Raw genomic sequence first — 26,962 nt, forward strand, 5'->3', positions numbered from 1 at the left:
ATGGCACTCTGAGGAATGCCGTGACTCCTGCTTTAACTCCACAAACTGGGACAAATTGTTATGCTTGAAGAAATTTAGAAAGGTTAGAAAATATTGTCTTGACATCTCACACTGTTCAATCCAAAAACCGCAAACTTACCAAAATATTGCCATCCGTTTGCTTGCAAGAAGAGTATTAATCAGTGCAGCAATTACGGTAACTCTGCAGGAGCTGCAGAAATCCACAGTTTAAGTGGAGGATTCTGTTGACATATTATTTGTGCACTTCACGATATTATGACGTGGCAAGCTGTAGTCGAAAGGAAGTCAACAGAATCCCCAGTTATATACTGCTCAAAAAAAATAAAGGGAACACTTAAACAACACAATATAACTCCAAGTAAATCAAACTTCTGTGAAATCAAACTGTCCACTTAAGAAGCAACACTGATTGACCCGACGAGGGTCCCCGTTGTCAATCAGTGTTGCTTCCTAAGTGGACAGTTTGATTTCACAGAAGTTTGATTTACTTGGAGTTATATTGTGTTGTTTAAGTGTTCCCTTTATTTTTTTGAGCAGTGTATTTTGCCACAGGGGACACAGCATGCGTGTAGGTGCTCTGGTCAAATGACATAAGTTTCTGGCCTACATCAACATTTATTTATTTTTTTTGTGGAGGGAAGTTACTTCACATTACTCTCAATAGATAATTCCCATTGTGACTCGTGGTGGTAGCAGCATGTTGTAAAGTTGATTTTTGTTTTGTGTTTTAAAACTAGGGACTGGGAAGGTGGTCAGAATTAATGAAACCCAACGTTACGAGTTAATCACCCTCCCCCCGCCCCCCAAAGAAAAATCTGACTACAATGGAATAGCCTACTTAAAGCACATTTGTGTGTTAGAATGGCAAGTCAAAGTACAGACCCAAATCTATAGAGAATCTATAGGGAGGCTGGGGAGATTATGTTCACAAACTCTATCTAATCTGAATGAGCTTGAGTTGTTTTGTAAAGGATTAACATACATTTAATTTTTAAATGTACAAAGCTTGAAGAGACATGCCTCCCATAAGACATGAATCTGGGATTTCAGCAACAGATTATACTACAAAGTGCTGACTCAGGGGACTGGATAAGAATACACACTCCAGTTTTCAGATTTTTATTTCTCAAAATTTTGAAAACCATAATTTTCTTCCACTTTATAATTAGACTTTTTGTCTTGTGTTGGTATACTACACACAAAAAAATACTTTAATGTGACAAAATATGAAGCTCAAGGGGAAGATTAACTTTTTTAAGGGAGTGAAAATGTTTAATATTTCTTTATGGTTAAACCTAAGGCGAAGCTGTCTTTTCAGTTGTTTGGACTCAATGAAAAAGTTCAGACTGAACGCCAGTAGGTGGCAGCATTTAACCAGGAACAAGAGTTACGATTACTAATATCTGATTGTGTTTATAAAAAGAAAAACAATAAGAAGCCTAAAATAAAGTAGTATGCTATATGCGAAATTGAAAATCTCCCTTTCCGAGAGATTTGCTTGTCTGATTAGTTCCCCCCCCCTCCCCTGTATTTTTTAAGCACAAAATCTTTAATATATACTGCAGCCTTCAACCGTGTCGCCACTTGCGGAACAACTATCGCAAATCATAAAGTGTGTTTACAAAGTATTTGACAGACAAAAGGCTGCACCCAGACCGAAAGAGGTCAAAGACTGGGCTGGAGTGCGAGCCATAAATTAAACATCAAATTTTAAATTATGAATTCTCTTTGAGGGCGGAGGAGCCCCGGAGCTTCTGTATCTTTAATAGCGGCCAGAGAGATGGGAGAGGCTGCGCGTTCACGTCCCCATTTCTCGCTCCGCAGCGACGGGAGCGCGCAGCGGATCCTTCACTCGCACTGAGAAAGAAAAAAAGCGCCCGACGGACCGCAACAGCGACTGTCCGGGGGTAGAGGGGGAAAAAAATGTTCCTGCCGCCGTCCTCCTTCCTCAGCGCTGTCCAGTTCGGCAAAAAATATGTGAAGGGATCTACCACGCGTGCAGATGCCACTTTTTCCCACATTTAAACTTGTAAAATCTAGAGGATTGCAAAACTCCGTCTAAAAATAACAGGAATTGAAGTTAACTCTGAGAAGGTAAGACGATTCGATAAATAATCAAGCCAGTTACTGTAAGTGTTCAAGATGAGGTGAAAGAGGCAAACTGGAGCCGCTTCTATGCATCACAAAGGATGTTTACCCTAAAGTTCAAAACGATTTGCATGCCGATTTAAAAGATAATACTTTGATAAGCACTGCTAAGAATAAAATGTTGTTGGTTAAAATTAAAAGAGGTTTAATCACCATGGACAGCGCCGTTTCGCCTGGTGCGGAATCAGAAGCGCGCCCGAAGAAGGAAAGATAATTTGACCCCGGAGTGTGTGTTCATGTAACATCATAGCATGGAGTACAGTTTTGCTGTGCCATTATTTGCATAAATCAATCAATTGCAGTTTAAAAAGATAGAATGGAAAAAAATGACACTTCCTTTTACTATCAGATCTAATCATGCTGTGACATCCACTGTGGTTTTGTTTGCAGTTGTTAGTAAATACATCATTTTGAAACATGCATTTAAATTATACGAGTAACAAAACTGCACAGCATTTTATAATGTTTGTTCATTGGTGCCTGCAGGTACAGAAATGGCTGGAAGGCTCCTGCAGCTTCTTGCTTTGTGGAGCACTTTGACGGGCGTTGTGCAGAGCTGTCCGGAGCTCTGCAGCTGCCAGGATAAATTTGCCCACCAGTTTGCTGACTGCGCCTACAAAGAGCTGCTTAAGGTGCCCGTCGGCTTCCCCTTCAACGTTACCACCGTCAGCCTCTCAGCCAACAAGATCACATCCCTGGAAAGTAAAAGCTTCATCAACATCACTCAGGTGACCTCTCTCTGGCTGGCACACAATGAGATCGTCAGCATACAGACAAACACCTTGGCCCCCCTGATTCAGCTCCGCAATCTGGACATCAGCAACAATAAGATTGTGAACTTCCCCTGGGGGGATCTGCGGAACCTCACGGCTCTGCAGCTACTTAAAATGAACAACAACGAGATGGTCAACCTTCCGAAGGACGCCTTCTCCACGCTCAAAGACCTCAGATCCCTGCGCATCAACAATAATAGGTTCACTACCATTGTGGAGGGCACCTTCAGTGCCCTCTCCATGTCCCACCTGCAGATTTACAGCAACCCGTTCACTTGCTCCTGCAGCCTAGAGTGGCTGAGAGATTGGATTGAAACCACAAAGATTTCTGTTCCAGAGCCTAGTCAAATCCTGTGTGAGGCCCCTGAACATCTGAAGGGCGTGCAGGTTTCAAAGATTCCTAAATTGCAATGTGAAGCCCCTATTGTCACCATAACCTATCGACCAAACATAGAGAACACTGTTCTTCATGAAGGTGTTTCGGTCACCTTAAACTGCGAGACAAAAGGAAGCCCCATGCCTCAGGTCAGCTGGGAGGTGATTGCTGGGAATCAATATTACCTCTTCCCCCTGCCATCCACCGCAGAAGTAAGTGATGTGCCAATAAATGACAAAACAACCAACAACAGATTTCTCATATTCAGGAACGGGACTCTCGCCATCCCTCGCATGACTACAAAGGAGGATGGAAATTATACTTGCTCGGCTGTGAACGAGTTAGGTAAAGCAGAGAGAAGTGTCAAACTGGCTCTGACTCCCAGCCTGAAGCAAGGGAGCAATTCAGTCCCTGATTCAACTCTGGACAAGAGCCGTTTATCTGGTAAAAAGCTGTCAGACCCCAAAGTGGCCAAGAACAATGTGATCAACAGGGCTAAGCATGAGGAAAAGACAAAGGAACGCACAGACGACGGTTCAAAGCACAAAACCGGCGGCTCAGAGATAGCGGGAGGTGTTTACAAGGACCCCAGCTTTGGGAGCAAATGTGGTGTGAGAGAAGGCAGCGAATATATCTCCAATCACGCCTTCAACATGACCCTGGATGACCTGAAGCAGTACACCTTTGATTTTGGCGTCATTGCGTTGGAAGTTTCGGAGACGGAGGCCAAAGTACAGCTAAACCCTCTGCAGCTCCCCAGCAGCAAGTCTAACCTCCATCTGAGTCAGGCTGAGAACCAGGAAATGGTGGTCAAGGAGCCCTTTGGTCAGCGGCAGTCTTCTTCCAGCAAGGACACACTGGACATGCTCTACCTCTGTGTGAAAACAGGAAACGGACACTCCCTGGTGCAGTGGTCCAACATAGAGGAGGGGGTAAATGCATATCGTTTCCACGACTTACATCCCGGCACCAATTACACTCTCTGCCTCACTTATGGGGGGCAGGACTGCCAGGTCCAAGTAGTCTTCACGACAAGAAAAAAGATCCCCTCCCTGTTAATTATTGTGGTTGTCAGCATTTTCCTATTGGGTCTGGCCACTGTCCCCTTGCTGGGAGCCACCTGCTGCCATTTGCTGTACAAGTACCAAGGAAAGACCTACAAGCTGATCATGAAGGCGCAGAATCCGGATCAGGTGGAGAAGCAGATGACAAGAGATTTTGATCCGAGGGCGTCTTTTGTTGAGTCAGAGAAAACCTTCAACCCCAGTGAGGTGGGAGACGGAGAAGACGAGGAGGAGGCCGAGGGAGACAGAGAGGGAGACGAAGGAGACGTCGATAGGGATGGTGATGCTGAGGGGAGCGTGGTGACCGAATCCATCCCCGGATCCTCATCGAAAACCAACCCGGAGGAGTTCGAGGTCGGCTCCGAGTACAGCGACAGGTTACCGCTCGGAGCGGAGGCCGTCACAATCTCGGAGGAAATTAACGGAAACTACAAGCAGCCCAGCCGCTGAGCTCCACGGACGCCTGCGAGTATTGTGTAAAATAGTTTACTTTGAAGTAGCCCACGTTCGAGCAGGTAACCCACGCCTCATCAAAACACGTGATTTTAAAATAAAGCGGATTTTAATTATTTATTTTTTACCTCAGAGTCCTTCAGTCGCCGAGATTGTGAATTAATTCGTGTTGCATTTGTAGTCTGTCGTGTTTACAGAACAAGCACAGATTTAGACAGTTTCTCGGACCTCACGAAAAGAAAGCAGCAAAATGTTCTCTTTCTGCAGGACAAGCACACGCGCAGGTGCAAATTAGACACAGGTGCGGCAAGTTAGATAATTAAAAGCCAAATGAAACCTTAATGGCCATTTTGGGACCGCAAAAAAACAAAACAAAAAAAAAAAAAACTCAACCAAGCAAAGTGCCATAATTTTTTTTAAAGTCGTTTTAATAAGCAGACGTCTCCGTGTGCGTCTTTGTGCTCTGCTTTAAGGCCGCCGTTTAACATCCTCTCAGGTGTCACTGACTCACTTGAAAAGGTTTGATTCAGTGTGATGTGGCGTTTGATAAGGTGAAGAGGTATTAGAGTCTGGAAGAGCGCACACCTGCGCCTTGTTCGCTGTCCTGTCCGTCCAAAAAGGGAGATTGCGCTTTCAGCTGTGTGTGCTTGATGGTTAAAAAAAGAAAGTAAAAAAGAACGAAAAAAAATCCAGGTAATTTACTGATAAAATGTTGTTTCACGTAACGTATAAAAGGCTTTAGAAATTATTCAAAGGGTGCTTGCGGTACCTATACTCTTTTTTTCTTTTTTCTTTCTTTTTTTTTTTTTTACAAAGAACGCGTCCATGGCATGTCACGCGTGTTTTCCTTGTGTGGTTTTTGATTAGTGTAGTCTGTAGGGCTTTAGATGTTGCTGTCTAACTGTGATGTAAATCCCAGGAAATTACAGTTATCTCTTTAGTTTTTATTTTTATTTTTTTTACGGGTTTTACTTTATTTCCAGTTACAGCGAAGCGGGATGAAATAAAAAGGCACTCGGAGCGCCTTGCCGCTTCACTGTCCTGCATTTTTGTTACATATGGTGAGTTTTTTGTGAACAATGTTGTAAAACGAAAACATAAAAAACGTGACCTTTTACGATTTTTTGATATAAATCTATGTAAGTGGAATTAATAAAACCCATAAAATTGAACGGATGCTCTGTTCTGTCTTGATTTAACCGTTAAATTTTGTTTTGTGCTAAATATAATAAATGGCAGATTTGTTCCGAATTCTAGGATAATAGAAACATTACCACTAGTTAAACATGAACGGAATAAAAAGGGTGAAATTTAGAATTACTAAAACATAAAGTAGAAATCTGAGAATTTGTAATCGACATTGAGACCAAATTCTCGTATATCCCCAGATTCCCTACATTTTTGAAACTGAAATAAGAAAATACATAAAGACGTATCACATAAATTCAAATGACTTGTTTAAGTTTTATTGACACATTAATCAGAAAAGTGAAGCATGACTAGACAGGGGAAACCACAATAGAGCTGTGACAACAATAGAAAGGGCTTTTAGCAGCAAGTGGGTTTGGACTAAATGGGACAAGACACAATTTCTATGGCAGCTCTTATTCCACATATTAATAATTAAAAAAAGAAAAACACGTTTATTTATAAATAGTTCTGTAAATATTCTCTTTATTTCTATATAAATACCTTCTGTTGAAAGATGGTTCATTGGGACTCTATTCAGTGTGGGGGAACTAAACATTTGTAAGTTCTGCATTTCACAAAAGAAAACATGATTATTTTAGAGGTTTTAAACTCTGGTGCAGCTAAGGTCTAACCCAAGGTGAGCACATTCATTTGTTGCAAAATATATTTAATGCATTTGTAGGAAAAACCAGAGTCAGGCAAGCTTTCGCATCAGACTGAGCAAAAGTGCTCCAGTCACATGACCAAAACAGGCCTTACAATCTTTCACAGACTTGATAAATATTTCAAAACGAGGCACTATTTATAGTCTACAGACATGTTGCCTCTTTGGGGATTTTCGTGATGGATCAATACAAACCAATGCATAATCTTAGAAATGGATAATGAATGGATTTTGGTCTGGACTTGGACTGTGCCACTATAGCTCACGGTTATGAACCATGCCTCTGCAGCACTTGCTGTAAGTTTATTGATGTTCTCCTGATGAAGGGGGAGGTGGAGCTATGTCCCAGTCTCAAATCTTTTGTTCCAGGATTGTCCTGTATTTAGTTCATTCCAACTTATAGTCAGATCTCACCTGCTTAAGTGTTCCTGCTGAAGGAAACTATCCGTGAGGACTTTTTGTTCAAGATGATATGCAGTGTTAAGTTTACAACCACACATTTTTACACTATGTTACATGCAGGCTGAAGAGTTCTAATTTTGTCCTGTTTGTCCAGAGCACCTTCTTCTACATTTGTTGTGTCCTCCTCATGGACTGTAGGGCATGATTCTTCTATAAAGGCCAGATTTTGTAAAGTGCACTGCATTACTGTAGTTGTCCTGAACAACAAAAATCTCCCAGCTGAGCTCTTGTTCTCTGCAGCTCCCCCAGAACTACAGTGGTCTTTCATTTAGAGAAGATGGACTTAAAAGTGATATACGAGATGTTCAAAGCTTGATATATCGCCTTATATCCTAACTCTGATTTTAACTTTCCCACGATTGTATTTATACTAAAAGTTAATTACATACAATTGGAATAATTGTGTGGCCTCTGAAGGTAACTCATTGTACTGCATTTTATTTAGGGATACCAGACTTAAATGGACCCACTACAAATGCATGTCAAATGTTAAAATTTTTATTTACCATAACTATGGAAGACCGTACGTCTTATTCACTGCATTTCAGAAATATTCATTACTTTATGTCATGTGCTGTCACACACAAACCCCAATAAAACCCTCAGAGGTTTGTGGTTGAAAATGTGTAAAACCTGAAGCAATTCCAGGGACAGGAATACTTATGCAAGACACTGTATAATGCAAGTTGCGGACATCTATTGCAGGTTTGGAGAAATCTCATAAATTATTGCAGCTTCTGAAGACAATACGTTATGAGGGTTAAACACTGGTTCAATTGCTGGCTGCTGCTGCTGCCTCCGCCTCCTTGGGTATCGCTTCCTTTTTGCTGCCCTGCTTGCTGTTCCGGTTGAGGCTTCCATTTAGAAAGTTATCTGCCGTCTGAAGCTGGAAGTGCTTTCTGGTGCCCACCAGGGAGGGGTTGTTAACCAGAGTGTACAGGAGTTGCCAGTGCATCCGAGCCCGCTTAGCGCTGGAGACTTTGTGCAGCTTTTTCTCCTGCTGCACCAGCTGGATCCCTGAGGGGAGACAGACAATATGATGGTCCCAACAAGACACTGATACACACACACACACACAAAATTATCTTTTAGATTCAAAGCTGAAATGAGGTCCTCTTGTATGGGCCACCAAGGGCTTGAAAGATACAATGAAAAGAGTAATAATAGAAAGCAATCATTTTATTTTATCCTCTAAGCGTTGTGGGAGCTTACTGGCTGAAAGCTTGAATCCCTCGGGCAGCATGAATATGTAGCAGGCAATTAGTGTAGCTCATCTGTTTAATCAGCTGCTGAAGATGTAATCTCTACAATACAATAGATTATCGCTGATAGATGCATTGTTTTCTGGATGCAAACAAGCAACATGTCCACAGCATGTCTGTAATTAGACTCAACTGGAACCTGCATTCCTTAGCAGCTGATGAGTCCTGATGAGTTTTCCCTGCTTCTCTCTGACTGTCTGCGTGGGCGACTGTCACTCACCTCCCATTCGCAGCTATGATTATAGTTCAGCAGCAGAGCCTCCAAGCAGCCCTACTCGCTGTGAGTAATCAAAAGTATAAAATTTGTTTCATCTGAATGAGGAGAAATAACAGTTTTAGCAGCGATGATATTGTCTTTCAGGTGATGGAAGCTCACCGGAGCAATGAGGGACGCTGATTTATTTATGGCAGATTTGATTGAGACCAGCAGCAGAGCTGTAAATTATTCCTCAGCGAGACTCAATTTGTTCCAGGAAAATTAAATCAGAACTGCAAATCTCCCATCTTGAGCGTGCGTGCAGGGCAGCTTTGAGATCTGATTATGTGCTACCATGTCTCGATTTCAAATAAAATTAAATAACTTGCTGTCTCGCTTTCAATGCCAATGTCGGGCCGGCGTTCATCTTTAACCTTGTGAGTTATTTTCTGTTGTAAAAATCCACCAATTAAAATGCTAGCAGGAACTTCGTGGTTTGTAAGACGCGTCTGTTTTCTCGGAATCATTAAGGTTATTTAGTGTCCATCTCATCAATAGCACCATTAGCTTATCACCACAATCAGCAGTGTAGTTTAGCAGTACAATCAGCGACCGCACAGTTAAATGCATCATATTCTGTTGTCAAGCTGATGGCATCTCAAGTTCTCTCCCAAGCTCTAATTGAATTAACCGAATAAAATAAACTGGAAATAAGTAGCACACAGAATATCTCAGATCTGACTTTTCACATAAAATAACTGTTTAGCTCCAAAGCCCATTGAAATGTCCCTTTAGATGCATCCACCAAAAATCGATTCTTCTTCACTGATGGAGTTAGTAATTTCCAAAACACGAAGGTTTTTATTAGCTTGAAGTTTTGTGCTATAAAAACTTTTAATATCCGTGTCAAAATTAGCAAAAATATCTATTCATTGTCTATATCTGCAATGACAGTTTAAAGGTTTGCTCTCTCTCTTGTCCAATAGAACCCATCTTTCTTATTGGCTGTCTATAACATGGTTTATCTCTTACTTCATCCAAATTCTTTTGTTTAGTAGATTAACCTCTTGTGATGCCTCTTCTTCCCCTGGTGTTATTGGCTCAGACATGAAAAAACTAGCATGGGTTTTTGCTGAACAAATTTAAGGAGCAGCCTGATCAAATTCATGTGTGACGAATGGCTTGTTTGCATCAAATTGCTCACTTTGCATCATTTGTCTAGTTTGGCCAAAGACTAAAAAAGTGGAATCAGAAGTAGTGAGCGTATACAAAAAAAGATAGCACATGAAGAGGACTGTAGTACAGCTTCTATTAAGTCAAAAGAGAGAGTGGGATGTGCTTGAACTGCACAACAGAAGCCTTAGTGGTACAGAGACAGCACAGAAAATATGCTATCTATTTCCATAAACTATCATGTTGGTAGAGATAAAATTATTTTCTGAAACTTTAAATTACTTTTTTTGTCTCCAAAATGTTCATCCTGAAAGCGTGCCTAACTTGAGGTTTTATGGCCTCAAGTTAGGTCATAAAACATCAAGTGTATTGTGCAAAAATCCAACAGATAAAGCTGTAATGCCTTATGAAGGAATTGTTGTTGATGTGAATTTGACTTGGTGCTACAGACCCTCTTCAGCATCCCGTGACTTCTGTGCAGCTTTGCTCTCCTGATCCAAAGACTGCAGCAGTATCCCACAGAAGGCCTTCATCACCGGGTGGGACTGGCTCACCTCAATCTTCAGATAATGAGCATAGCAGCGGTAGGCTGCAGGCAGACACAGGAAAGAGAGAGGGGGGTATTACTCTGACAGGGCAAAAGCAATAAAAAGCCAAGGCCACACCTCATGTTGGCTTTGAGGCAATCACACATAATGGCTGCACAATCACACTTTTCTCTTTTTTTCCCCAGCACCTGCTTTTCCTGACAACAGATGTCTTAAATCTGAGCCCATTTCAGAGATTGGTGTCCAATTAGTCTGCACACTGCACAGAATACAGATATGATGCAAGCTGCAGAGAGCTGACAGAGCAGGAAAATGGAGAGGACGCTAATTTCTTGCATCTAAGTGGGATAACAGAAGCTCTTTCTTGTTGGTTAAAAGGCCACGTTTGAAACCTATGTGAGAAAAATAACAATGCATTTACAAGTGTACAAGCATGCTGGAGCTACTCTCTGATATGTAAACACCATCATGGAAATTCTGAAAGCTATTTGTGCGTGCTTATGGCTTGCTTGCACATTTAGTTTTAATGTTGCACACCCCAGCACATGCTGTCTCTCAACCCAGATGTAATGGGTATAAATAAAAACAATAATTATGCATGCATTTATTCTTAAATCCACTCATTTTCATGCACTTTTATGGAAATGACAGCCATTGCAAAATGCATCCAATACTCAAAGACCGACGCACTTTGTGAAACGCAAAGTGCCTGAAATTATTTGAACAAAAAAAAAAAAAGAGCGACCTGCAGGACCAAAGGAATAATTTATCATCATGCACATGCATGACTCAAGAACAGAACTCCAACTGAATATTTCACTCTGCAGTGTAAACACATCCCTAGTTGCACAACAGAGCTGAGGCACACAAAGGAAGCTCTGCTTTGCTCGTGCATGGTGGGATAATTGGAGATTTTACGTGGAGAAGGAATTCAACATTAATCAAGCCAGCCGTATTCTGCAAAGAAGAACCAAGAGAGCCATGGTGGAAAACTATGCATAGAATGTTAGACTCCTTATGCTCCTCTTAATAATGGTGGACAAGTGTTGTGCTCTTCTTGTTGTGTGAATTCTTTTAAAGATTAAAAATCTATCTTGTTTCTCCCTCAGAAACGTTTCATTGCAACATGTGATCATGATTTATACTTCTAAATCCTGCATCCATTTACATAAAATATAAATTTTTATAAACTGACAGTCCCAGCACCATTAATGCCTCTGTACACCATGCAGACTATATCTGGCTCACCTGGGTCAAATGCTTCCACATTGCGGTTAAGAAGACTGATGTCCATGCGTCCCATGTGAACGATATTGAACAGGGCTGTGATGATCATGCGCCAGATAGCAAGCAACACTCCAATCAAAACATTGACAGGAAACAGCAGATATGTCAGCAGGAACAGATTACCCCTGCAAGATAGGTCAGAGCGCGTCAAACGTGCAAAAAGCCATGCAGCTGTTAAACAGTGAGACAGACAAACAAATGGCGAGTGAAGAGAATTACCTGTTGGTTAGGTCTCGAGTTCCTGCTGTTTTTTTGATGAAGCAAAACCTGGCAGTGATGTGTTGAAGCACCACAGCTAGGAGAATCATCAACCAGAAGGGCCTGAAAGGCCAAATTTGACAGTCAAACATTTTCTGTTTTCAGACAGGAGACACAAAACCTATTTGTAGCAGACAGGAAATGTGGCCAAGCCAAATTATTCCTATGAATTGCACATGGAAGATATTGTAAAGTGAAAATGGTTTCTGGGTGTCAAAACAAAAACAAAGAGAGAAAGAGAGAGATTGCTTTAAGATGTACTGAAATCTTTTATATGCGTTGCTAAAAATTACATATAAAACGAGTGTCTCACGTGACAGATATGTTAAAAACATGTAAAAGGACTACTGTGAGTATAAAATGCAAGCAGTGCGATGTCGCTCACCACATGTTCAATGCGATCTGAAAGAGAATCAGATTCTGCCTGTGCAAAATAGGCATAATTATGAGGAACACAGCGACCATAAGGCAGAGGAAAAACACCAAGGTCTGGATGATCATACCTGCATAAGAAACATGAAATATTTCAGATTCAATTTTCCCTCTGTTTTGCTACAATGAATTATAAATACATTTCTACAAGCCTAATTCTGATTGGAAATGTAATTTCAGTACCAATGCAGATGTGAGCTGCTGTGAAGCTGGTGTAGCCCATCCAGCAGACCAGAGCTGGCCTGGATGCCCTGATGCTTCGCTGGCAGTTGTAGACATTATAAATATCTCCTCTGTACAGCCCCTTTAGATTGGACCTGGAAAAAAACACGTTCAAGACAATGCAGCACTGTGCAAAACACAATGCTTAATATAAAACTCATTTTGCAGAGATAAAATATTACTGAAAATGCAAGACTGCTTTACCCTTGAAGCCATTTCATTTAATATAATGTCCATTTTGATAATTACACATTATTTTTAATTGTCCATCTAAACTGTTGTTTTCAACTTAAACAGCATCAAATAGAAACCTGGCTGCTCTTCTGTGTGGATGATTACCTCTCTATTTTGTTATAATAACCTTCAAATTATCACGATGAAGCACACAAAAAGCAATTTGTGGACACTGACTGGGGACCAGAAATAGGGAAAAGGAAGCAATTATTCAGTTATGTTTTCTGACTTACCGATGCAAAACCATCGACCGTGTGAGCAGCACCAAGTTGACCAGACAAGACAGAGTCATCGCAGAGATGTAGCACACTGCAGGGACATCAGCATGCAAGTTCAAAACGTTGTCGCATCGAGTTCAAAAAACAAAGATATCTGCTGAGGCTGTTCATTCACTCACCTTCCACACACCACATGTAGTAAACAACGATTCTGACGACTTCCTTTCTGTCTGGAGACAGGATAATCTGGAAGCCAGCTAAAACATTTGCAATATCTTCGTCGACGCCAAAACGGGCTTTCTGCATTGTTGGCACCACAGCAGAGATCAGTACGAGTCCCATCTGATGGAGAGAAAAACAAAACTGAATTCATTTGGTCATTTCTCTCCAAGCAAACAAAAAAGTTTTAAAAAGTAATGCAAAAATAGAAATCTGTAATAATTCTGGCATTCAGCAAAAGGAAGTTTTTTTAGCCTGAAAGAGGAAAAGTTTGGTTTAATGTCCGAGGGATTATTATATACAGTGCATATAAATATCTCGGTAAGTGATACTGATACAGTCAGTGGTGTTGGTTTATTTTGTGTTAAATAGAACATATTGACAAGGGATATACAACTGAATATACTGCTAAATATATATATATAGAAGAAAGGTAGTTACCTGATACAGAGTTATGAAAGATACAACACAAGATATTGCCAACTTCAATGGGAAACGGAAAGCTGCTTGAAAAGAAAACATTATTGTTGTTAAAAAAAAAAGTGAAAAATATTTTTTAATACATGTACATAACCAGTTCACATGAACACATTCTTACCTTCCTCTGGTGTGTAAATATAAGATCTCACAGCATCAGTCACTCTCTGTGGGAGTTTTGGTTTGTCTGTGCTTGATGTGCTAAAGGTGGAAAGTAAATAGTTACGCACTTGAACTGCACTAAATACCAAAGTGGACAACATATTATTCTTACCTGACTTTGTTGGACTTCTTCTCATAAAGAATTGTCTTCACATAATCTCTATAATAGCTGCTACTAAGATCCTGAAGGAACAGAAAATGTCAACATGCTTTATATTGGAAGATGCAATGAAGTCTCAAGCAGTGTATTCATCATGTTTGTGAATATTCAACCCTAACTTTACTTTATGGCTGTTAATAAAACAGAAACACACTTTATTCTAAATGTGGTACTTAAAATTTAACCTCATGAAACTGTTACCCTTTACATTTATAGTTTGGAGACCAAAACCCTGCACAACTGGGGGGTTTTGAGACAAAAAGACCCCCCGCAGTAGTTAGGTTAGAAACAGAAAAAGCCTCCATAACAACTGAGCTGAGCCAAGTAGAAAATATGTCCATGAGATCCACTTTGTGGTCAAGGAACCATCTTCAAAACGTCTCAGTGATGAATGCCACATGGAGATAAGTGCGCCATTAGCCAAGTGCACCATGAACATGACACTTAATGAAATGAAATACAAACTGTATGCTTCATCAATTCAAGAATTGCAAAAGAAGACTTTGTTGGGAAAACGTATCCAAAACTTCAGTACAGGTTTCTTAGTGTTTTAGTGACATAAGGGAAATTAAATCTACATGGATATATGGTGTCAGCTAAACTCAAGCCAAACTCAAGCCAAATCCTGTTTGGACAATTTTTAAACAATATAGACAATAATAGTAATAATAATATAATAAACAGCTTAAATGCAAAATAAAAGCAATGTTAAAGGGTATTTTAAAAATAAAGGAAGTAGTTTAATTTCTAATATTTCAGTCAATCATAGGACAACAACCTTCTCAACTTGCATTTCACATTTGAAGAGAAAAGACCAGAAAGAAACTCACAAGAAGAACCATCTTCATTGCCAGGTAGACGTTTACATCACTGGCAATGAATATCACATTTATTTTGTACTTTAATACACTTTAAAAACGAAAATATCTATTTAAATTGAGTGCGAACGGATTGCAATCTGACTTAACTTTAATTCACATTGCATATCGATAGAAATCATTGATTCCTGCTTATAGCAACAAAGAAGAACAGTGTGAATAAACTCCACATTCATAATGAGAATAATGTACTTTTCAATCAGGCAATTTAACTACAGCTATAGTAAGAGGCAAAGATTTCCAGACTCTCTTCTAGCAAAAGATTCTATTGGTGTTACGTAATTTACTTGAATTAAATAAAGCTTCAAGGAAAAGATTTAAAATACCTCAGTACAACTACTTTGCTCACATCTATAAAGTCCTGAAACATTTAGAAATTTTGATTTTGTCATTTGCAAAGGTTATGGAAAATAAATCTCTTCCTGATAAGGTTAATGAGGTTCATTTCTGTGCAAGAATTCAGCAGAGGTGACACAAAATCCAGGCAATCGCCTCACCAAACTCTGTCACGCCCATGCCAAGATTAGCGTGGAAGAAAAAAAGCATTGTGTTTCCCCTTCAATGAAAAAAACAAACAAAAAACCTGGAAACCTTTTCATAATCTGATCAAGAGCATATTGTAAACCAATTACGTCAAACCTGCTTAAAATGATTACGCGACTGGTGTACTGTGAGGGGCCGATATTTTTATTAAGCCTCGACTGAATGAGTGCAGTAAGCTTCTTGTTTAACAGGCAGTACTTAAACCCTCCTCACGTGCACAGATTTAGAGTAAACGTGCATTTTGTAAAAAAAATAAATAAATAATTATTTGAAAAGGACATGGATAGTGGATACTGTTCTATTTTTGGGTAGTAAGAAAGCTGAATAATTGCAACCATCCTGAACCAGGCCTAAGATGCTCCCTGGTGAAAGCTCACCTCTGTGGCATTGGTCCTTTCTGCACCCTTGAAGCCCTTGAATAGAAGCAGGGGATACTGGAAACTGAGGAATGCTAAGCAAGCTATCTGAGGCAGGCTGGAAAACAAGGAGTAGTGCTTGTGTATCTGCAGAGGAATGAAAAAACAAACCCACTTTAGATCACTTGTGGTTGTGGATCTTTATAGTAACACATTTCGAAAACATCTTGCATGGCACAAAAGAAGATAGGCATGTCCTGTGTTGAGATGGGATTTAGTCATTTTTAACTGTTTGATTGTCATTTTTCTTTTATTTTGGATTAAATTAAAAGAACAATAAGTAAAAAATGTATCCTGTTTTATTTTGGTAAATAAAGATGCTCAACACCTCACAAAGCTTCACAGAAGAAGAACATCGCAAAAGAATCAATTCAACAGGTTTTTTTTTACTTTAACTGACACACTCTAAAGTGATTAATACCAACAAAACATCTTGGTTTAGTTCAGAGGACAGTGCAGCTAATCGTTTGGACAGAACGCTATTTAGTGCACAAAAAGTCCTAAAATCTTTGGACAAAATCTGTCTTTGTGCAACATTCAAATCCTCGGAGTAAAGGTCAGTTAATCTTTCAGGGTAGCTCAGTCTTCATCTTTTCTAATTGTGTCACACTGCAGACCAATTCTGTTTGGTACTCAGTGGGCTTCCAGCGCAGGACAGAGCCGCTTTGTTTTTGAAATAATCCATTTTACACTGATGGAGACACCACACAGACTGACTGTCAGAAATAAACCACATGAACAGCTTCCTTTTCCTTCTCCCACACAAATGAAGATATCAAAGAATGAAGGCTATTTCTGAGTTATTTCCAAAGAAAACAAAAGAGATAAATTACTTACCAGAGGTGTCTTGGGGCAGTCGATTTTTTGCCACACCAGAACACCAAAGTGTGTCCACGATAAGAGGCTACCAAGTACGTAGCCAACTTTATTATGCAAAGTGCCACATGCCAGGAGAGGGTAGTATAGAGCGGGGTAGTAGAAGACTCCCAGAATCACCCAGTTCTCTGCAAATACAACACCAGTGTGTGAACATCTGAAGGTGTGATGACATTTTGTTTCATCTTAAAGAATCTGTTTGGATTAACAGCTGTTAATTATTTAGCAGCTGTGTTTTTTTCTGATCTGTGAAACTTTTATGGTTTATGGTTTGGCGGAAAGCTTAAAATTATAGCTGTTTCTTATGTAATTTCAGACAAAAAAAAAACTGTTCAAAATGTCTAAGTCTAGGAGAGCAGGCATGCAACAAGACACAACAATCCAGTTTTATAACGTTTTTAACAAATGTAGAGTTTTAAGAGTGGTTATCCTTCCGATGTTTTCCTGAAAAATATTATATCACAAAATATGGACATAATATGTGCTAAGCCGTTGCAGACAAGATGAGGTTGAGCTCACGTTTGTTTGTGGAGTCTGTGGTGAAAGGTAGGGGATTGGGGGATATGAGCAGCCCCCAGAGTTTGCACAACAGCACTCCAAACACTGCCACTGCCAGACCCTTGTGCTGCGTATGATCCAGGAAGTTGACTGGACTGAGAGAGCAAATCAGCAGCTGTTTAGTACTCGCATGTTACCCGACCAAAATACGAATGAGAGAATGGTTAGTCAATACATTTTAAAAGCTAGAATCTTTATCATTCATTTTCCTCTCATTTAAAATATGTGGGAAAATCAGTGGGAATTGATTATTGTAGTAGAATAGTATAGTTGCAGTACAGGACAATAAGAAGAGTGTTATGTGTGCCACTGGTTAGAGTAGAAGTAAACCCTCAGAACTAGTAATAGTTAGATCATATCTTCAATGTTTATTACTTTTTGTACACACGGCAGTCATATTGCATACTTATGTCTTATGAACCTTATATCTGCTCAACAAGCCCTCGGATTTCCCAATGTAAATTCAAACTTTGTTTTTTTGTTTTCTTCTCTCTCCAACTGGTAACTTGGAAAAATCAGCTCCAAGTGAAAATGGAATGCGGCATAGTTGCAAGATGGACCACACAGGCACGATTTACATATGGGGCCCTCATGGATGGAAAATGGGTTGAAAATGTCTTTCAGATGGGATTATTTGGTTACATAATGGCCCTGTGTTAACTGCCTATAAAAATTTGACCCTGGACAATTATGGATAAGAAGCAGGGCCCATGTTGGTGCATGTTCAGCTGATTTTCCAGATACTTATTTGGGACTCATCTGAACTCCTTAGAACTTACTCAGCCAGCTCAAAATCCACATGGTACGCATGTTCAGACATTAGCTCAGATATTGGATTTTCTGATTGCTGAAATGCTAACCAGTGTTTGCAATGCAAACAAAAAAATTATTTCTCAAGTCCTAATGTTTTCAAACATTAATGTAATTTGCTCACAACTAGAGGCACTAAGCATAGACTTGTGTGTTCAAACTCTATAAAGAAACATTTTCACAAGGAATCGCTGTATGGTTTGTGCCATTGGTCTAGAAACACAATTTGAAAAATTGACTAATAGTTTTGTTTGCATGGCACCCATATTAAACATTGAACTTTAATACTGTGCTCTGTTAAATGTTAAAAGTCAGGTGTTTCTTTGTAAACACAAGCCTTACGTATGCTAAAGTTAAAATTCCAACTTGAACAGCTAGGAGGAGTCAGCAAATTTAACTGTTTCTATTAATTACAACTGAAGAATTTTGTCCTCATGCAATTTCAACTTTAGGGCCAATAAATGTGTTCAGTTTCCCCTCTTATATATTTATTTTTAATTGTCTTCATTAAGAGCAAAGTGGAACCAAAGTCAAATTTCTTGTTTGTGTGCACACGCTTGGCAAATGAAGCCGATTCTAATTAAGCCTCTTAGTACCAATAAATATAATACTGTTCCAACTGTTCCATCAATTGTTCACTGATGGAATATTAAGCTGTATGAACAGTGCTTCAGAAGTAAATAAACTTAACTTTTTCAGGTTTCCTGGTTAGTTGGCAACCATATTAAAATGCGTTTCCCAAAATGTTTTCAAGAAAAGTGAAAACGCAACTAAAAGCAAAGTAAACATACACTTTTACCCCTGATTTATGACGTGACAACTGAACCAATAAACACTTCAGAGATCTCAAAGGCTAAATTTCACCCCTCAATAGCAAATGGTCTCTAAGAGAGATTTTTCCCATCTAAATAAACTTGTTTACATGTTAAACCTCATTTTACTCCAAAGGATTTGAGGCCAGTAGAACAGAATGTTACCAAACAACTTGAATATCACAATAATTCATTCATTCGAATAAAAGAAAAACATAAATGATACCTGAGTAGACCTGGAAGTCCTTTCTGTCTCTTGCCGACCTTTGTGCGCCTAGCCAGGATGGCTAGAATTAGCATGATGACCATCTGAAAGAACAGACATCTTGGTTAGCTTCAGCTGCAGGGCACCATGCAGTGACATGTAACAAAAGACTTAACCTCAGTCTCATTAGTGTTCCCTATAGATGCGGTCTGACCAACGTGTCATTAGTCAGGATGACCATTTACTGAGTTGTGGGGTTCAATGACCTTTTTGACCTGTGACACATTTAGGAAACACTGGGGTGGGAACAATGTTTTGCTACTAAATGAAGCAGTCTATCGGAATTTTCTCTAAAAAGAACAAACACCGGGTATCATCTCCACATAAGATTATAAGGTGTAATCTAAAAAGAAATTAAAGCAAGATTTAAGATAGTGGATACTGTACTAGTCTAAACTATTGCACATTTGTTTTGCACCATCAGTGGTCATGAATGAACATCTCAGATGAAGATGTACAATTTTCATGAGTCAAAACATGACAGAAAGGTTTCTTCAGTATACCACAAGAAATACAAAAGTCTAAAGTTTGCTTTATAATGTAATTTCTTCAACCCCAGGGGTCATGCTAGACTGGGTTGTTTTGTTGGGTTTTTTTGCTAATGATAATAGGTCCAGGCATGGAGTAACTTCCATAATCCAGGAAGTGAAACATGACTGACGCTGCATAACCTCATTATGCACGTCAGCGTAATATTGTGTAAGAGAACAGTGAACGGATGTCAGACTTACAGATATCGCAGTGATGCATATATGATAGAGCATGTCATCTGCAGTGGGGTCACATGGAGGGATAGTTCTAAAGAAAAAGACAAATGATTCACATGTTACCACAGACAGAAGAAGGTTACGCCCCGGGTTCCTGAGCTGACCTTCGCTGTACCTCACTAAGCATTTCACGTCAGTGTCAGGATCATTTGTTGCTGGAAACTTGGTGGTCAAAGTCTAAGAGCAGAGATTTGGATTTAAACAGATTGGTATGAGAAAAGCCTATGATCATGTTCCTGTGCGACAGGGGAGGTAAATATGCTAGGTTCACACTGGGCGTCCAGAAAAACATCAAACATAACATTTTCTGACCTTTAGTAACTTTTTAGGGCTGCTGCTTGTTTTTTTATGCAGAGTCACTTGTGGATTTTTCCACTTTTTCCTGAATTTTCAATTGAAAATTTGACTTTGACTGGGCCATTCCAATACATTAATAAGGTACACAAATCCATTGTCTGTCTGGCTGTTTGTTTGCTGTTGTTCTCCTGCTTGAAGTTGAACCTTTGACCTAGTCTCAGAACTTTTTCTTCCTTTAAGAGGTTTTTTTTTATTAAAATTATTTAAACTTCAAATCAATACTGAATGGTGAATTCATGCCTATTTTGGGTAAAATGTGTTAAAGTTTTTAAGCCTTTTTGTTAAAAAGATTCAGCCAATAATATTTGCAAACTTAAAAGCCTGAAAATGATATAGTTTAAGAATGACAAAAAAAGCAAAAAAAAACCCACTCCAATCTGGGTCACCTACTGTGACACAGTAGAAGTTTGGTACGAGTCACCAGTGGCGCAAAAAGTGGGTATGCAGGGTATGCAACGCATAGGGGCGCAGCACCAGAGGGGGCGCCAAAACCCCGTCTGGAGGGGGCGGCGCGCCGATGATGTTTTCCCGTACACTAATGCGCGCCTTACGCTCCTTCACCTCGCACACATAACGAGGTAAATGTAGCGAGTTTTACCCTTCACGTATCGTCGCCTCGGGGGGGGGGGGGGGGGGGGGGGGGGGGTCGCTCCTTCACCCTGACGTTCCGTCCCTCGGTCGGGGGGGGCGCCGATCTATGTTTTTGCATCCACCTGAATAATGTGTAGTTGCGCCACTGCGAGTCACCTTATATCTCAGTGAGAGGTGTATCTCAGCACCGACTCCAAACAAAAGATTGGGGAATTACTACTCAACATGAAACAGAGGACAGATCAAGTTGAATTTGTTTTGAAAAAAAAAACAGCAAGATGTTCAAAATTACGGACAAAATACAGATCTTAAATAAAGTGCAGTTAGAAAGTGCTGTACTTACTCTGTTTCGATTTTGGATGGCAATGGATCCAGATCCGGATACTCATAGTCCACGAGCGCATCCTTATCCATTGTGCTGTCTCTTTTTTAAACAGATCCTGTTACAAAGAAGTTGGAAAACCGTCCACAGTGTTTGGTGACGGAAAGTTGTGATCCCCCTGCCTCAAGGGGGTCGGAGGGAGGAATCTGCCAAGTCCTACGTTGGTCTCTGCTGCGGCTGCTGCTGCTGCCCAGGCGTCCTTGTTCCCCTGTGTTTTGTCTACTCTCACTCAGAGTCTGCTACCCTCTCTCACAGTCTGTATTCAGGTGCCCTCGTCCCGCTCTGGTCCTGAGTATAATGTGACAAGTCCCAGCTCCTGCCTGCTGCCTCCACCCTGCTTTAAGGCCCTGTTTCAGCTTAGGGTTACCACCAACAAGCCTGGAGAAAAAGAGTGAGAGAGGGGGGCAAGAGTGTGAGAGAGGAGGGAGATATGTGGAGATCTGGGGAGCCAATCTGGAAGGCCACCTGTGTCTTACTGGGATTACATCTACTGTTTAAACTCCGCTGCCGGACCTGTTGCTTGTGGCTTAAGAGGTTGGGTGTGCATGGTAATAAAACTCCAGCTTTGACTGTGTGGGTAGCTGGAAGCAATGGGTCTGTCTTATCAGAGCCATTGGAGTTCCACGCTGATAACAGGGAAATTCTAATGTTATTCCTTTTTGCCATGGTACAGGGCTACCCTGTACCATGGCAAATCGTGTGTGAAAGGTTACCAAAAGCTAATCAAGGCGAGTCACCAAAACCACATGCGGCAGAATGTGTTCGGTTTAGCAGGACAGAGAACATTCTCTCAAAAGGTTATATCTCTCCCTCTCAGATGGATACGAATCAAGGAAGGGCTCATTCACTTCAGTACTTTGTCATTTACTGATAAAGAACAGATACAGGGAACAGAATAAAGAGTGCTATGATAAAGTTTGTACACCCCTAAGCATGTTCAGATTTTGTAACATTACAACCAAAACCACTGGGGTATTTTATTTTGACATTATGTGACTCACCGATACAAACCTGTGTGTCACTACAGAGTGAAGGATCCTTGAACTTCTGATTAGATGAAGAGCATCTTTAACTATATATTTTTAAGTCTGTCCACAGATTTTCCACTGAATTTAGATCTGGACCTAATTTATGTGTGTATTTTTAGGGTTATTGTCCTGCTGGAAGGTAAACCAGTCCCTATAGTCAAGTATTTTTTTTTTAAGCCTCAAGCAGGATCCTCAAAGCGATCTTATATTGCCACATTGCCAACGTTTCTACTTGCATATCTCATTACTTAAGAGACAGAACACAATAATGAAGACTCATCTGCTCCATATTTGCACAAATCTAAACAAACACATATTTTTCAACTCTTACAACCAAGTGGGCAAACATGTAAATGATTAATCATTAACTTATCTGAATGAGGGCTATCAAAGTGAGAGTTTCGTCATGTTGTAAGCACCTGTTTTACTGCCCAAACATTAATAAAACCTCCTGATCTTAATCCTGATAGTCACAAAGAATTAAGATAATGTCCTTTTATCATTTCAGCTGTGCAAAATTTACTGTTTCAGCCTCTTCAAAACTCCCCTGCTGGAGACAGAACAGTCGGGTCCCTTTATTATCACTTTTAAAAGATCCATGTCTGAAACTGGGAAAAGTTATATCTTCTACAGAATTTGTACTTTTTCCCAAATTGAGAAATGTAGCTTTGACATTTCAGCATCATTTATTTTAAAGTAAACTGCTAAAGAGCAAACATTTACTTTGCAAACCTACTTATCAAAACAGATTAGTGGGATTCGTGGTTAAAAGTTTCAAAGTAGCAAAATGACCTTGATATATATTATTACAGTGCTTCAGAAACAAAACTTTTATCAAACAATAAGTCAACATTAAGTGACGCAAACTGCGTATGATCACATCTAAATGTCACCAAGGCATGCAATTTGGATTTGCACATTCCTACGAAACATATTTCAGCAATATCTAAATTTAACCAGCTTTGTATTTTACTAAAACTGATAGCTTCCAAGTGTGTTTAGTCACAACACATTACTAGAGCAGAGGTCCAGCAGAGATTCAATTAAAACTTCTTGTACTCCAATCTAAAAAGAATAGTGATAAATGTACCGCATATAAAATACACTGACAAAATAATTCTTTGCCACTAACCCCTATTTGTATTCCTTTGAGTCACTACTCTAAGCTACCATTCTCTGCAAATTCAGCATACTGTATTTACAAAATAATTATGTTAAAAATGTTGTTTTTCAACAAATTTGAATAATTATATTTATAAGGTCTGTATTGTCTGCAAATGTCATTGACAGCAATGTTCTCCTTTTGTCTCCGAGTCTGAAATTGTTGTTCATTATTTAACCCCAGTCATATTAGAGAGAGAGCATCTGTGAACACCAGCTGTCAAGTCTTATTGTACATTCTCAACTGGATTTTAATCATCTGAAATTGAACAATATGCTTGGATCTAAATGACTACATTATAGATCTGACTAGACGGTAGAATGATGTGTTCAGGTTCAACTTTGGTCAACTGACCACAGCAACTTGTGTTTTCTCTTTCCCCAAAATTGGAAGTGGCTAACAGTAAAAGGGACTTCATATAGCTTTGTTTTAATAATGCCAAAAGATCAGCTGCTTTTATAACAATTTTAAACTTCAATCAGTTTGACTGCATTTACTAATTGTGTAATTTCTAAAGGCGGTGAGTCAGACAGGATTTTATTTAGGAGCAACATAGTAAAATATATATATATATACATAAAAATTTACTTTTCTCTGCACCTTACAATTTTTTACTACTTTGTGTCAGAGTATCACTAAATAAATCAAGTAAAATCCAGTGAGGGATGTTTGTGGTTGTAGTTTGACAGCATAGATCATTACAACTTTGGCAAAATATTGAATGTCTACGGATATTTACTTTTTGCTTCCGCAGGGAAAATGTTTGTTTCTCAAATACTATGACTAGATGAAAAGAGTCCTCTAATATTAAAATGCAACAAAAATGTCCCCTCTTACACTCATGAGAACACAGCACACTAAGTCACCAAATCAAATGTGCTCCCAAAGCAAAAGCAGCCCACCAAATAAAGGGGTCACTGAACAAAGAATGCTTTGAACAGTTACATCACAGAGAGGTGGTTTGATTGAATAAGACACTTAACTTACTTGTATCAAGTTTAGGAAGTTGACTCAAAAGGTTTTTTTCTTTTTTTTTTTTGGTAAGAGGCAAGCTATGTTAAGAACAGGCATGGGCCTTGAAAAAACAGAAAATAATTAAGGTTCTGACTGGATAATCCATTTTTAACAATGTAAACATGCAAACCATCAACACAGACAGGCCGTGCCTTAACAAAGCAATCAAGGAAAATGTTGCCGCAGCTTTACAAATGTCATGGAATACGGCCATGTTTAAACAAATGCTTTCATGTTTTGTGTGCACATTTATGATCGGATAAAAAAATAAAAATAAAAAAAAAAGGTATTTGATTTCTTAAAATGGAAAATATTAAATTGTTCAGATTTCTTTTAAAAGCCGAAAACAGGCAGAAAAAATATCTTGGTCGACTTCTGTATGAAATTAGTGTGTGAATGAATCTATGTAATGTTCCAGTCCAATGCTGCACAGTTTACGGAAAACTGCCTGCGCTTTGAACAACCTGCAAAGATAGAAGTGCCGAGATGACTGTTAATGCTAATTCAGGCCAACATGGACTGAACAGCTCGTCTCACTTCATCTGCTGCCAATGCTAAAACTACAGTCGGACCACAATCCCAAAGCAGCGCAGAAAATCAAGGTCATCGTTCACAACTTCTCCTTTTGTTCGCCGATTGGTTCAATATAAATTCTATTGGAGAAATCAACTTCAATGGGAGAAAGCCCAGATGGAGCAATGAAGGGAGATTAGGATCAAGTGAAATTGGGAAAGAAGTCATTGGTCAGGCTAACAGCAGCTGTGCATTCCCTTTTCTATACAGCGACTAGGAGAGAGGAGGGTGAATCACCAACATTAATCATAACATCATTTTACATACAGTTATTCACTACTGAAGCAATACAAATCTACTTTAAGCAAATGAAAAAAAGCAACAAAGACATGAGAAATAATCTCATTTTTAGCCGGTTACATCTGTCCAGCTTTAAAAATAATTTCAATCTAAAAATATTATCTTAATGTAAAAAAAAGGTTTTGTAGAGTTCGAGGATTTTCTGGTTTTAATGAGCTCCTCCTCATTAATCTTCGTCAGAAAATAAAACCTGTCATGATTGCATGAGTCAGCTGCTTGTCTTTGCCGTTTAGAGGTTTGCATCAAACAAGTATGTTGTACTTTGTTTCCTCTATTCAATTCCACTTGAAGTCTGTTAACTTAGTCAGCCTTAATTTTCCTCTGTTAGTTTTTGTTGAGGGGGGAAACAACAAAGCATGTGTTCTTAGGGCACCCAAATGGCTAGCAATGGTCCTACTTACAGCAAAACAAATGCAGACAGACCAGAAAAAACCAAACAAACAGATGATAACTCACCCAGGTGGCTATTTTGACATCATTGAGTTGAGAACCAGATAAAACTGGTCATATTCTTTTGGTTCTCTTTGCTGTTCGTTTGACTTTCTAATGCTATAAATATAAAAATAAAACAAAATCAAGACTTCTGTTTATCCATACGAAACAGCCAAAAAAACAAACAAAAAAAAACCCACTCATATTCAAGTGTAATAGTTTTGTTCTAGAATAAAAATCAAACAAACCATTATCTATGGGTTTCACACTGATATCTGATTAGAAAACACAATCACCTGAATGGGTGGACGTTTTCAAGAAATATAACCAGCTAACGTGATTCCAGTTTTGTGCTTCTCAATTTAAAACAAAATCAGCTATGCTGACCCGTCATATTTCCCACAGTTGTGAAAGCATCGCTTTTTTTTCCGTGACAGAACCGGTTGGGTTCGGCTTCAAACAAACCTCACGACAAACTTCAACCCTTTGAAGTGGAGCTTGATCTTCCGAACAAAGGCACTTTCAGCACCGCCAGGTAACCGAGTCACCTGCGCCTTTGCTCCGCGCGCAGGAGACGATCCTGGAACCTCAGCTTTGTGGTTAAATAACTGACTCAACACCGGAACAGATTCTATGAAGCTTTATGTGCGGTGGCGGAAACCTTTCAGCCTCCTCAGGTGGGTGTGCCGGTGCAGCGCTAAGTAGACTTCAAACGTTAATATCTATGTTAATAGCAATTGATTTTGTGATTATTATTAGTAATAATGTACACGTTTGTTTTGGTTTTTTTCCCATTAAGGCTTTGACGCTACAAATTGTCTGAAATAATCCCTGCAGATTAGCTCACAAGTTTTTTCAAAATTCAGTCCTAAATCAGGATCTTACCGTTGGTCCGTCTTGTCCAGTTTACTCTTAGTTTGAAGAGGCTTTTTTTTCCCCCTCCTCTTCACAGGCACCTTACAGCAATCCAGTTATTACATAAACAGCGATCTCAAGGGTAACTTTTCTTTCCCCCTGGACACCCCAGGCTACATAAAGGTGGGACTTTGCTCTGTCTCTATCTTGTGATGGTGAAAGCATCATAAAATGTCTGCTCTATGGAAACAGAAAAAAAAAACCAATATTATGAAACATTCAGTCCTGACTAATGAGGTCAAGTTCAAGTTGTTTTCACTGATGCTGTTCGTAGTGAAATCTG

General features: G+C 39.5%; 2 protein-coding genes and 1 long non-coding RNA gene across 8 annotated transcripts in view; 2 read left to right on the forward strand and 1 right to left on the reverse strand.

The window, feature by feature from the left end:
• Positions 1–1,799: 1,799 nt before the first annotated feature.
• Positions 1,800–6,007, forward strand: islr2 (immunoglobulin superfamily containing leucine-rich repeat 2). Its single transcript, XM_008412237.3, has 2 exons — positions 1,800–2,115; positions 2,656–6,007. The coding sequence occupies exon 2, from the start codon at positions 2,664–2,666 to the stop codon at positions 4,830–4,832; it is 2,169 nt and encodes a 722-aa protein (XP_008410459.1). The 5' UTR covers positions 1,800–2,115; positions 2,656–2,663; the 3' UTR covers positions 4,833–6,007.
• Positions 6,008–6,275: 268 nt separating this feature from the next.
• On the reverse strand, positions 6,276–26,784 carry stra6 (signaling receptor and transporter of retinol STRA6). Of its 4 annotated transcripts, none has more exons than XM_008412235.3 (18): positions 26,650–26,784; positions 21,217–21,633; positions 19,890–19,956; positions 19,120–19,202; positions 17,233–17,366; positions 16,675–16,841; positions 15,799–15,924; positions 13,953–14,023; positions 13,800–13,879; positions 13,643–13,707; positions 13,162–13,324; positions 12,998–13,073; positions 12,492–12,625; positions 12,262–12,379; positions 11,838–11,939; positions 11,580–11,743; positions 10,235–10,372; positions 6,276–8,169 (listed from the first exon to the last, which is right to left on the reverse strand). In XM_008412235.3, exons 2-18 carry the CDS (start codon positions 21,285–21,287, stop codon positions 7,925–7,927), a joined length of 2,004 nt encoding a protein of 667 aa, XP_008410457.1. In that variant the 5' UTR covers positions 21,288–21,633; positions 26,650–26,784; the 3' UTR covers positions 6,276–7,924. The 4 variants fall into 4 exon arrangements, with proteins under 4 accessions (XP_008410457.1, XP_008410455.1, XP_008410458.1 ...); XM_008412233.3 differs by lacking the exon at positions 26,650–26,784 and adding an exon at positions 26,230–26,375; XM_008412236.3 differs by lacking the exon at positions 26,650–26,784 and adding an exon at positions 26,230–26,374 and having other exon boundaries at positions 13,643–13,704.
• The window catches only part of LOC108166374 (uncharacterized), a 45,069-nt gene continuing 44,417 nt past the window's right edge, over positions 26,311–26,962 (forward strand). For all 3 annotated transcript variants that reach the window (XR_014087925.1, XR_001776717.2, XR_014087926.1), the window contains exons 1-2: positions 26,311–26,441; positions 26,717–26,802. This is a non-coding gene — a long non-coding RNA (uncharacterized LOC108166374). The remainder of the gene's footprint in view (positions 26,442–26,716; positions 26,803–26,962) is intronic.

This window comes from Poecilia reticulata, chromosome 6 (genome assembly GCF_904066995.2).
Source record: "Poecilia reticulata chromosome 6, P_reticulata-male-v2, whole genome shotgun sequence".
NCBI classification, from domain to species: Eukaryota; Metazoa; Chordata; class Actinopteri; order Cyprinodontiformes; family Poeciliidae; genus Poecilia; species Poecilia reticulata.